The 11,454-nt window shown below is 38.0% G+C and overlaps 1 protein-coding gene across 8 annotated transcripts in view; it reads right to left on the reverse strand.

The window, feature by feature from the left end:
- Window positions 1-11,454, reverse strand: part of TNRC6A (trinucleotide repeat containing adaptor 6A) — a 54,716-nt gene that overhangs the window by 4,451 nt on the left and 38,811 nt on the right. For all 8 annotated transcript variants that reach the window (XM_075767916.1, XM_075767917.1, XM_075767915.1 and 5 more), the window contains 13 exons: window positions 10,733-10,897; window positions 10,370-10,545; window positions 10,102-10,182; window positions 9,608-9,659; window positions 8,065-8,207; window positions 7,258-7,395; window positions 6,916-7,044; window positions 6,729-6,806; window positions 6,275-6,485; window positions 2,917-3,048; window positions 1,230-1,388; window positions 712-852; window positions 92-199 (listed from right to left, as the gene is read on the reverse strand). In XM_075767916.1, the coding sequence (XP_075624031.1) occupies window positions 92-199; window positions 712-852; window positions 1,230-1,388; window positions 2,917-3,048; window positions 6,275-6,485; window positions 6,729-6,806; window positions 6,916-7,044; window positions 7,258-7,395; window positions 8,065-8,207; window positions 9,608-9,659; window positions 10,102-10,182; window positions 10,370-10,545; window positions 10,733-10,897 (1,713 nt within the window). The remainder of the gene's footprint in view (window positions 1-91; window positions 200-711; window positions 853-1,229; window positions 1,389-2,916; window positions 3,049-6,274; window positions 6,486-6,728; window positions 6,807-6,915; window positions 7,045-7,257; window positions 7,396-8,064; window positions 8,208-9,607; window positions 9,660-10,101; window positions 10,183-10,369; window positions 10,546-10,732; window positions 10,898-11,454) is intronic.

Genomic DNA, 11,454 nt, shown 5'->3' on the forward strand with positions numbered 1-11,454 from the left:
GGATTACTTTTAATTAGCATTTAGTACCCCCCCCCCCGAAGTACATGAAGGGGAAGAAACGTCAGCTCAGAGCAATACAAGCAGACATCACCTGAAGTGCTTTGTGCTGTACTGCTGAGGGAAACATTGTAGTTGGAGGCACGAATGGATGACCAGGCACTAGTTGAAGGCAGCGTGGTGTTCAAAGATGAGGATGACCCTATAATAAAGACAGAAGTCAGTCACAGCACAGTGCATCACAAATGCACTGCAATTAAAAGGCATGACTCGTAGTTCAGACTGAACACATCTGCACACTCAGATCGGGGACCTCCTCCATTCTTCTCAGTGCTCATCCTTCATCCAAAGGCATGCTCAACGGCAGGAAGCACCCTGCACTCACTGCAAACAAAGCTCATTACAGTACTGCGATGGCTAGACTGCCAAGTTTTGCTTGTCTACTTGCAAACACACTGCCTCTCTGTGCACAGAATTACATCAGAATGCAGATCAGCAGCGTTTGCTCACTCTACCCGCATTCTTGGAATATCTGGTACATTGCACGAAGCAGCAGTGCTTGAGCCAAAGATGAGCTTTTCAGCTGTGAAATCCACAATGTAAGAGACAAACAAGGAGAAGAGCAAGTAGCAAACACATCTCCAAGTAAACAGTCTCTCTGTGTGCCTGAAGGAAGATTAGCACACAATTAGAAAACATAGCATCCGAACATACCACTGTTCCTGTCCCTGAGGTGGTCAACTTCCCGCACAGTATTAATTGAAAGATTGTTTATGACACTGCCAGGAGTGACGTAAGGGTCAGTTTCAGGGTCGATGTTTGGATAACCTTTCCATGGCTCACCAGGACGAAACTCTAGGAATAGAGATTCAGAAAAGAAGTTTATTTTGATTTTTTTTTTTTAAACAGGAAATAGCTGTCTAAACAATACTGAAAATGACTGAAAATCCAAAACCTTTTAAGCATTTAATTCAGTCATCTTTTCACTTTATTCACTTCATTTCTAGTTTTTCTGGTCCTGTCTCACCAGTGTAAAATCTCAAAGCAGGAAGATACGCTTCTCTTTGTACACTAAAACTACTGCTCTCAATTTTCATCTGATAAAACCACACCCTTAATGCTTTTCTGTAGGCTGTTTCCCTGTCTCCTCCACATGTAATGACCAAGGAACCCAGAAGAAATGCAGCTGAACAGTAAGAACCATGCAAAAAGCAAGCATCGGCATTGCCTACCTGGTGGCCAATTAACACTGCTAGAGCCATTAGGCGATTTGGCACGGGGCCAGCCATCCCCAATAGATCCAGGAGGACTGGCTGGTGAATTACTGCTGTTCATAAAGTCATATGGAACAAATGGAGACTCTTCCAGCCTAAAACCACTTGAAATAGCACCTAATTAAAAAAAAAAAGTCATAAAATATTTTTCATAGCCAATGTTTATATTTTCATATCCTTATACAAATATACCCCTGTAAAACATTCATGAAATATATAGCAGCATACTGTCCACTTATGATGTCAAGTTATACAGGAAGGCATACAGGATTACATACTCTAAAATGCTATGTCTCCGAACAATTCATGAGAATACCGAAAGAATAATCTCCCATGAAATCATCTCATTAAAGTAGTATACTTATTAAATTTAAGCAAAATATTAATTCAAGAGGGTAAGAGCATTCTGTGAGACCTCAACTGGGTAACAGGGGTAGTGAATATATTCTCTGATGGGAGGGCTCCTGGAAGGAACATCTACAAAACCTGAACGATCTTTAGCCACTGCAAAGCTCTGTAAATTCTACTCATATTCTTGGGAGGGGAGAAAAATAAAAATCACTGGAGGCAGAGCAAGGAACGAAAGCACTGTACACAATCTATTTGATTCTGTGCAAGTCTGTAAGGAGAAGTCTAGAAGTTATTACACAGCAAAGCCAAAGATATCCTACAATTTTGAGGAAGTAAATGACTTTTACTAGTGTTTCAATGCAATATGGAATTGAAATAATCAAATTCCTAGTATTATTCAGAAAACATTACCTACAGTTAAAGTAACACCAACACTACCAACTTCTGTTCATCTGTAACAACCAGATGAAGTTCAGAAGTGCAGTACCAGGATATCTCCACTAGATGCTTAAGGCAGCAAGTCATTTCATAGTAGTAAAACAGCTGACAGATCTAAAAATATCCAAACAATCTGAAGACTGAACAGTAACAGGAGACTGGAGACATTTTATAACTATCTTTAGACACAGAACCTTTGTGCTATAGACTCAAATTTTAACTGGATGAGATTTCAAGCAACTGAAACAGTTGAAATGTCATATGAATCCTGATTACTGGAATGAAATATGAAGCAACCAATTCCGCCTTCTCTAAAACTAAGTACAGCAATGGTACTAGCCTTCTAAGTTCTCCCCATTTTTAGAATGCAAACGTACACATTCATAACCAAAACCTATAACTACAAATGTCAGACGTGACCAGAATGCGTGCACAGAGTTAAATCCCCATAAACCACCTTAAGGTCAGTGGGAGGTGGTGGGGAGACAAAGCGAGAAAATCTAAAGCTTTAGGTTTTAAAAAAATATATGAAGCATTCCAATCCAGATTAAGGTAAAGCTAGTAGCAATGGTCACGCTTAAAGAAAAGTCTGGTTAAAAAGGAATTCTGCACAAGGTTTCTACTAAATCTCATCACAAGATCACTTCTGTAAGTAAAAACGTTCAGGAAAGCTAAGGGCTGCTGTACAGGACAAGCAGCAAGTTTGGCACAGATAACACAAGACAAATTCTGACAGCTACAAGCAACACAGTAGTTACAACTACAGGCCTAAATATAGCAACCCTGCATTTTATATGCAGAACATGAAAATCTCATGCATAATGTCAAATACTGCTTAATGACATATTTAACATACCATGTTTGCTGGAGTTTTGATCTAATGATGTGTTCACAGAAATGCTGTCAACTGTAGTCCATTTCCTCAATCGAGATTGTGGCTCTTTAATACTGCTCATATCCATGTTTACATTCAAGTTTGAGTTCATTCCTAAAAACACATACAGCTTGTGAAATACAGACTAAATGTTTTTCTTTTGCTAATTACCATTATTGTCCTAATAAAAGTTTAAGAGCATATTACTATGGTTATTTCATGCTTCCTAGTCTCTGTTTTTGAGAAACATTCTAGCATTTAATACAGTGAACTTAGTATAGACAGAAGCTAAGCTAAGCAATGCAAGGCACTCTGAAGTTCTCGGCGCATGTCTTCATGCAGAAATGTCAGTGGAAGAAGCCATTGAGGAAGTTAGAGAAAATAAAATGTAAACATCTAAAAAAAATGTGGCATTTCTGACACCAGTCTAGCACCAGCACAACTGATCTCATCTGTACAAAGCAGAAGTACTGTACTTCAACAAGCTACGCTCAGTTCTAAAAGACACTTTTCTCAGCAGGAGAAATTCCCATTCTTATTTGGGCTGTTCAACAGGACACCTCGCCAGCTCCACACTAGCACAGAGATAAGCACTTTGTGTGGAACTGCACAAGTAATACTACTCCCCTCCTCCATTTATCCTCTTCACACTGTACTGAAACCTCAGTAAGAGAAAACATCAAAACTTGTCTTTGCCTGTTCTAAGCTGTTGTCTGTATTTCAAAATGTTTATCTGTCAGAGAATAAACACAATGCCAACCCAAATCAATCCAAGCATCTGTAAGAACCCGCTAGTCTAGGCTCGAGCAATGTGCCCATGCTTTTGACTTTGGCATGCCTGCTCTCTTTCCAGGTCTGTAAGAACCTTTAATTCACAACCATACCTGTTACATTTCCAGCCCTTCAGATCTATTCGCTTCATTTCTGAAAATAAACCACTACAACATTTTAACTTAGGGCCAGAGACATACAGGGAAATTCTCAAATCTCTACTAGAAACACCTTCATTCATCACCGGAAACTAGTGCTTAATTTTGTTCCTAAGTCGATATTCACTGCCATATAGAAGCTGGCTTGGGTTTTTTATTTGGTTGGTTTTTTCCACTTGTTTTTTCCTAAAGGCATGAGCAGATGTTGATGCCAGAAAAGCAGCCCCTCGAAAAGCCTCAGAGAAAGTGTCTTGTAACAGGACAGCCAAGTTTTAAGAAACATCACAACTATCAATAGCTGAAACAGAAAAAAGGAAAAAGTCCAATCAATTCAGTTTCTGACACCTCTCCCTCTGGCATTTTGCTGTTGGCAAAGCAATAACCTGTGCACAACAAAAACATTTCTTCTAACTCTGAAGAAGCTTGCAGAAGACACCTCTAAAAGAAGGGTTAAAAAGATCACAAGCTGGCAAATAGGCACATGTAGCTGATAAAGTTAATGCCAGCCCCCTGGCAGGCACAGATGTATGTCCACAGCTTAGTATTTGAAACCTGTGGACTGAGGGATGAACATCAGTCCCTGGACATAATCTATAATTTAAACAGTCTTCCCAGGAGTAATTCTTCATATCCAATTGTGGAAGATTTTAAATTGTTCAGCTATACTCACTATTTGGCAGAAAAAGTTATTTTTAATATTAGAAAGACTTAATTCTATAAATGAATTGGGATGTGACTGCAGCACTGGTCAACTAGAGAGAAGGACACCCCCCTCACCCGTGCCCAATCTCTGCTTTTGATGAACAATATCTGGTGAATCTCAACAAACTCAGTTCCCCAGAACGCAAACAGGACCTCCCTTCTTTTGTTGCTAGGTGTCCTGATGCTAATATTAGAACATGGAGAAAATAACATACCTGCAAGATTTTCCAGAAGACAACTGGGCAAGTTCAGCTCCTTCCCTACATGCCTATGCTACGATACTTTGTGCACTCGGAGGATGCTACCAATACTCCTCTTGACCTAGTTTTCCACTAAAGGGTGAAGAAGTTGCAGCAACCTACTATTTCTACCTTTAAGCTTTTACTTGTGGACCGAGTGTCGTTCCACTTCTTGTATCACTATACAGTACTACTCCAAAGGGATCCCAAAGCAATCTTACATATACTGCAGGTTCCTGAAATGTGGCAATGATTAAGGTGCGAAAGCAGCTACTTAACAATAGTATACAACAACTCAAGAAATGAAACAGAAAGGAACCTAATGTAGGCAGAATGCAATTACTCAGCATGAAGTTTGGCGAGAAAGTTAAATATTCCTTTCATTAGACCTAACATAGTGCCTCTAATAGCTAAACAAACTTCATGTTTATGCCTTGCCCTTTGAATGAAAGCAGTAGTTAGATCTTGATGCCAATCATCAGCAACTATTAAGCAGCAGCCTGCACTTAAGACTGGCCACAAGCAGAATTCCAGTGTGCCACATGCAGTGCAACAGCATGGTCTGCACCGACCCACTGGCTCCATAACGCTCCACCTATAAGCACAAGGACTTCAGCAGCAGTCTCTATTAAATAAACAAACTTTTCTACAAAGGGCAATGAGAATGCAAAAGAAATCAGCCCAACATAAATGATCAGATTAGAATAACGTAGAAGAAAAGCAAAAACTGAAGAGGAGGAGAGAAAAAAAAAGGGGATAAAGAACAAGAGGTAAATGGTATACAGTTGTAGTAAGTATAAGATAGCATTAAAAAGGGACCTAAAGTAAGGAGAAAATATACAAGCCTGGAATTTCTGAAGTAGAAATTGGACAGAAGCCTGGAAATGTAGGGAGAAAGAAACAGCAGACGTTTGTATTTATAAGTGTTCAGACACTTTGCCTGAAATGAGACAACCATTCTTTAAAAATGCAGAGCTAAAAGCTTTCTTTCCTGGATAAAACCACTAAAAGGGAAAGTAACATTTTGGTCTACCTTTGTAATTCCCAATTAATTGAAAATTTTTTTAAAATCCAAAGAAATGAGACTACATCAATGAATTCTTTGTATGTATTCTAAAAGTCCTTTAGCTCAAGGAATCATAGCTGCAAAAGGACTTTGTGTCATCCTTGGGACCCAGAGATAAAAAAAGAAATAAAAGGAGATACACATTCTTTAAGAACGTAAAGCATTTAGCACTGAAATACCAACAGTCACTTCTGGGAATGAGTGTACTTGTGGAAAAAGAAGTTCTTTGGTGAACAAAGATAACTGGATAAGCCCCACAAAGAATTACTACTTCCATTAAAATTGTAAGTGCTAACGGGATTACAATCACTATTGTTTTCAGAGGAGACAGGCAACGTGAAAAGAAAGGCTGTGTGCCTTATGAGCATTAATTGACTGTATGAAATTAGTGCAGAGAAACCCACCTATAGGGAAGCTGCTGAATGCATTTATTGGTGATGGCCCTTTTTGTAGCTCAGGAGTAGCATGGGGTATGACATTCTCAAGGAAAGATTTCATGGTGGGTTGATGGAGTGACTGCTGTTGAGAGGGTGGAGTTTGCTGCTTCATTAACAGGTTTGGATCAAGCTGACGGGACTGTTGCATCATCTGTTGCTGCATACTAAGAGATCGACCCTTAAAAAGACAGAGCAGTTACAATATAAATAGGCAAAAGCTTTTCCACTTTTAAAGAAAGATAAAGAAACACATCTTTGGGTTCTGTGAATCTTAGCACAGCAAAACCCCAGCACTAAGCCAAGTCAAAACCCCATTCACTCTTGCAGGCTTTACTACAATTTATAACAAGAAATGCAGCTCAGGATGAAGAACAGTTTTTAAAGATAGTTTGAAAAGTTAATAATAAACATATTTATTTACCTGCTGCTCCTGCTGTTGACGACCACCAGAAGGCATGCTTCTTTGATTCTGCGCTTTTTGCTGCTGAGCCAACAACCGCTAGGAGACAGTGTTTTGTGGTGGTTTTTTTAAGAACAGTTTATAGCTGACATAAGTCTCTACTTAGACTTTCAAACAGAACACAGAGCGACTAGCTTTGTTAGCTTACCTGTAACTGGGAGATCTGAGAAAGCTGGTTTAACTGGGACAGTTGATTCAACATGGCTACCTGTTGTGGGCCAAAAAGTGGGCTCAGGCCACCGTTGTTTGGTGCATACTTCAGTAATGATACTGGAACCTGCAAAATGGACCAGTATGAAGAGTGACTGACAGTAACATGCAATTAGTTATACTAGATGTAGAATATTATAACCTCTGGTTAACTGGATCAAGCCAAATAGGTTTTCAAATACTTACAGACTAAGTATCAGCAACACCAATAAGCAAACCACAATTTTCTGAAGCAGCATTTTGGCAGTTTATACATAGAATGTTCTATGTACTCAGTTACCTGAGGGGATAGTAATGGAGGAGGCACTTGAGCACGTGGATTAGGCTGAGATGAATTAAGAGGTTGTGCTGGAGGCTGCTGCATGCTCCTGGGCTGTGCTGCTATATTACCAACACCAAACATACTGGGATTGCCATTCTGGGGAAAGGATGGACAATTAGTGACAATAAACCTCTTCTGCTGCTTCTCCCACCCCTATACATTTGAATTAGAAGTTAAACACACATCAATCACATAGGTAGCAAGGATGTTATATCAAAAGGTATTAAATGCTGTCAAGTAACATGCCAAGGATATGCACACAGCCTTACCTGTCTAACAGAATTCAAGTTTTGCATACCCAGCCCTGCTAGGGAGCCAAGGGCTTGGTTAGGTAGTGCATTATTTGAAGGGGGAAGCTTCATGTTTTGATTGGACATAAACTGCATGTTTTGGGACTCGTCTGCTACAATGCCATCCTGATTGGACAGACAAACCGATGCGCAACAACCAGCCAGCAAGCAAGCAGAAGGGAGAAACCATTGCCAGGAACAGAAGGGAAGAGTCACATGACAGTCCAGCACCAGCAGAAAATAGGCAGAAAACAAAAGAGATCAGGTTAGTCATTTGCACTGCAAATCGGCTACAGAAAGTGCTTAGTATTATATATCAGTAAGTTAAAAAGAACAAAACATATCTTATAGATTAACAAGAAAGCCCTAGTTTTCCTCTCTACTAAATGCAGAAAGTTAAGGAGCACACGGATAACTACTTAGAATGCAGAGTCAATGAAGTTTAGAAGTGTCCACCAGTAAGACACCCACTAACCTTATCAAAGTAAGGACCGCGATCCATGGAAGACTCTTTGGAAATTTGAGGACGAGAACCAGGGCCTTTTCCAACCACACGATTGTAATCTCCAACACTGAGGCCATGCTTATCCATCTCCATTCGCTTATCTTGCAATAACCCTAAGAAAAGGTGAGATGTGACTACAACATTGAATGAAAGATTATTCCATTTTCCAGACACACACAAAGCCAGTTTATGCTTAAGAAGGGCAGAACTAATACTGCTCTCAAGCTAGATACTAATAAAAGAAAACATCAGCTTAGCTTTCAGCGCTCTGGGCTTTACTGAAAAGGGAAAGGAAACACTACGAATCAATGACAACTTAAAACTTGGAATCAGCACAGTGTCAACAGATTTTGTTAGGCTTCACAAAAATATTATTCTCAGGTTTCTCTTAAAAACAAGAACGTATAGCTGTTTAAACTTGAGTTTCTAGTTGTTAATGCCTTTTTTTTTTTTTTTTTAGTTGCAATAAGCACTGTTTTGGCTTTGAAGTAGTATCTTTACCACATCCTAGGTGACTAAAGGGTCTCTGAAATACTACACAAATGTCTGTATTTGATTCAGTTAAGAAAAAAACTGTTTAGCTAAAAACCCCCAAAACTAAACTAAATTTAAAGTATTTGTGTTTATTAAAAGCAAATTTTAAGTTATCTTTTATCTTTAATTCTACTAGGCAAGCTAGAAGATCAAAACATAAGCAGCAGTAAAGGAGTCCATTTAATACTTCACTGCATACAGTGCAAGAGGATTACTTTCCAAGCAGGTGTTTTAAATTCAAATTTAAAAAATCATTTAACTAAAGCTTGCCATTAATATTAAAATCTAAAATTCAAAGAACAATTTCTTTACAAAATAGACTATGAGCCCAAATGTGAAAATATGAGCCCAAAAGTGAAAATATCCAATTTTAAACTAGAATAAAAGTGCAGCTACAATTACTTTTAATTAAATATTCTATCATTTAATATATTTTTATTAATGCATTAAAGAATTATACTAACTTTTATTTGCTAGAGGAATCATAACAGTCAATGGATTCAATAAAGATAAAACTGCTCACAAGTCATTTTACACTCAGGTTTAAACATTTCTAAAATGATTGCTCATATTAATTTAGTTCTTAGAACTGAAAATGTGTTTCCAAGAATGAACCACAATGAGCGAGTGTGGTATTCAGAACATTTCTGTTTATATTTAGTGAAGGTATCCAGAAGGCAATCTACAAACTTATATTACAAGAAACAAACCCACCACACCCTGAAAACACTCTTTCATGTCAGCTTCGTATACATAAGCTTAGCTTGATTTATGGATAACCTTACTATAGCAACCAAGTGATTCAGGTGTTTCGTGTTACCCACATGCACAAGTTTTTTTTCCTCTACAAGGGTATTCCTTTTCTTTAGGGAAACATATATTTAACTATATATAGCTATAACTATATATATTATATATAGATTTAAAAAAGAGAGAGATTGGAAAGGAAAGTAATAAAGCTCAGCTAGGTTCTCCTCACCTCCAGACATGTCCATCTTATTGCTCTGTATGGTTTCTTCTGGTGATTCTCTCTGAAGTAATAAAATGAATCATAATTATTTAATAATAATATTTTAACAGCTAAACCAAAGAGATTCATATATACTATTTCAACTCAAACCTGCAAGAAAAAAAAAATCAAGACAAATCAGATGCTATTTTAAAGCATTTTCTCCTTTCAGTTGTTACCTGATTCAAACCAGGTATCTTCACCAAAACATATATGTAACATTAAGTAAAACAAGAGACTACCGGATGAATACCTGGGTGTTTACGGAAACACTTTTCATCAATAAATAGGTCTTTTTGTAATGATGATGCAAAGAAAAGGGATGGGTGCCATAGGGGAGACAAACGGCGGTAAAAAGAAAAATACCATGAAAATGAACACGGGGTAATTAAGCATTTTAATCTTTGTGCATTATAACTAGTGCTCAAAGAAGGCAGTAAAGCCAAGCAAAGGTAAATACTTACTGAAAAACTGAGATTTGTGAATTGCTTAATGAATGGATTGATCCATGTTTCATCTTGTTTATTTCCACCTTTCATTATTCCCTTAAAAATACAAAGGAATTTCTGTGATACTCAGAAGATATTTACCACCTACTGCTTAAATTACATCATAAAATGCTATGAATGAAGATTAAACTTTAATGGTACTGCAGTCAGGGCAGCAATCTGTTCTGACTTAGCTTTCAGAAATGAGAACAGTGCAAAACCCTTGACTCAACCTCCTCATTACCTTTGTGGGCATTTTTTTCATATATGGTGGCCAATTTAAAGACGGGTTAGCTTCTTGTGAAGAACTGCTGTTCCACATTCCAATCTCTACATCCTCCTCTTCCTCCCAGCTGGTCTGACGACTGCCTGTCAATGGCATATCATCTCCACACCAACTATCTTGCATAGATTTAGGCCCTGGTTGTGAAAAAAAAATAAAAAAAATCCAACATATTAACATTTTAGTAGCAACTGACTTCCCTTAACAGAAAGTAGCTTTATGTTTACTTCAAGATAAAAAAGCCCTCAAAAACGTAAAGCTTCTATAAAGGCAGTTCATCGTCCTCAAATACCCTTATTCAAAGATGACACGGAAAGCACTCACCAGGTTTATTTGAAGCCTGTTGACCAAGAGAAGCATTTCCCCAGCCAGAGGTGCCTGCTGCATCGCTGATGGGTTCTCCCCAGCTAGTACCAGTATCCATGGGTTTACCCCACGCTGAAGTTCCATTATCTACAGTAGTGGCTGGAGTAGAAGGCTCTCCCCAACCTTTTTAAAGCAGTATGAGTTATTGGCATGTTTTTAAACAGAATTAAAAAAAGCTATCTAAAGAGACTCAAGTGTTTTGCCTTTTCTAGATCTATAACATACAATAAAAAGCATATTAGTACATATTTACATTTTGTATGAAGGTAACTACTACAACTGTAAGCCGTTTCATTAAAAAAACCTCACAAAAATACAGATTTTATATGTAAAGAATTACATTTTGATAACAGAAATTCCTAAGATATTAAGTTCCTAAGAGCTGCTCATTGTATTTAAGCTAGTCATCTTTGTACTTAAAAAAAGAGCACAAAATACTTCATAAACACCACACAAGCTCGTCTGCAAGTATCATTATTCACTGCTCCCAAAACTACAAGATCAGAAGGTCTGATCCTGAGTCCATATAAAACCATCACCCTTCATTTGGTCTTGTAGCAGCTCAATGCTTTTTTTTGGGGCTCTTTGGCAACACTAAGTTTTAACTGTTTCAGAATCAAATAACGTATTTTCTCTGTGTTCCCACACCCCAGAATTCAAGTAGAGCTGTCTAGTCTTCT

The sequence above is a fragment of the Balearica regulorum genome, chromosome 15 (genome assembly GCF_011004875.1).
Source record: "Balearica regulorum gibbericeps isolate bBalReg1 chromosome 15, bBalReg1.pri, whole genome shotgun sequence".
NCBI classification, from domain to species: domain Eukaryota; kingdom Metazoa; phylum Chordata; class Aves; order Gruiformes; family Gruidae; genus Balearica; species Balearica regulorum.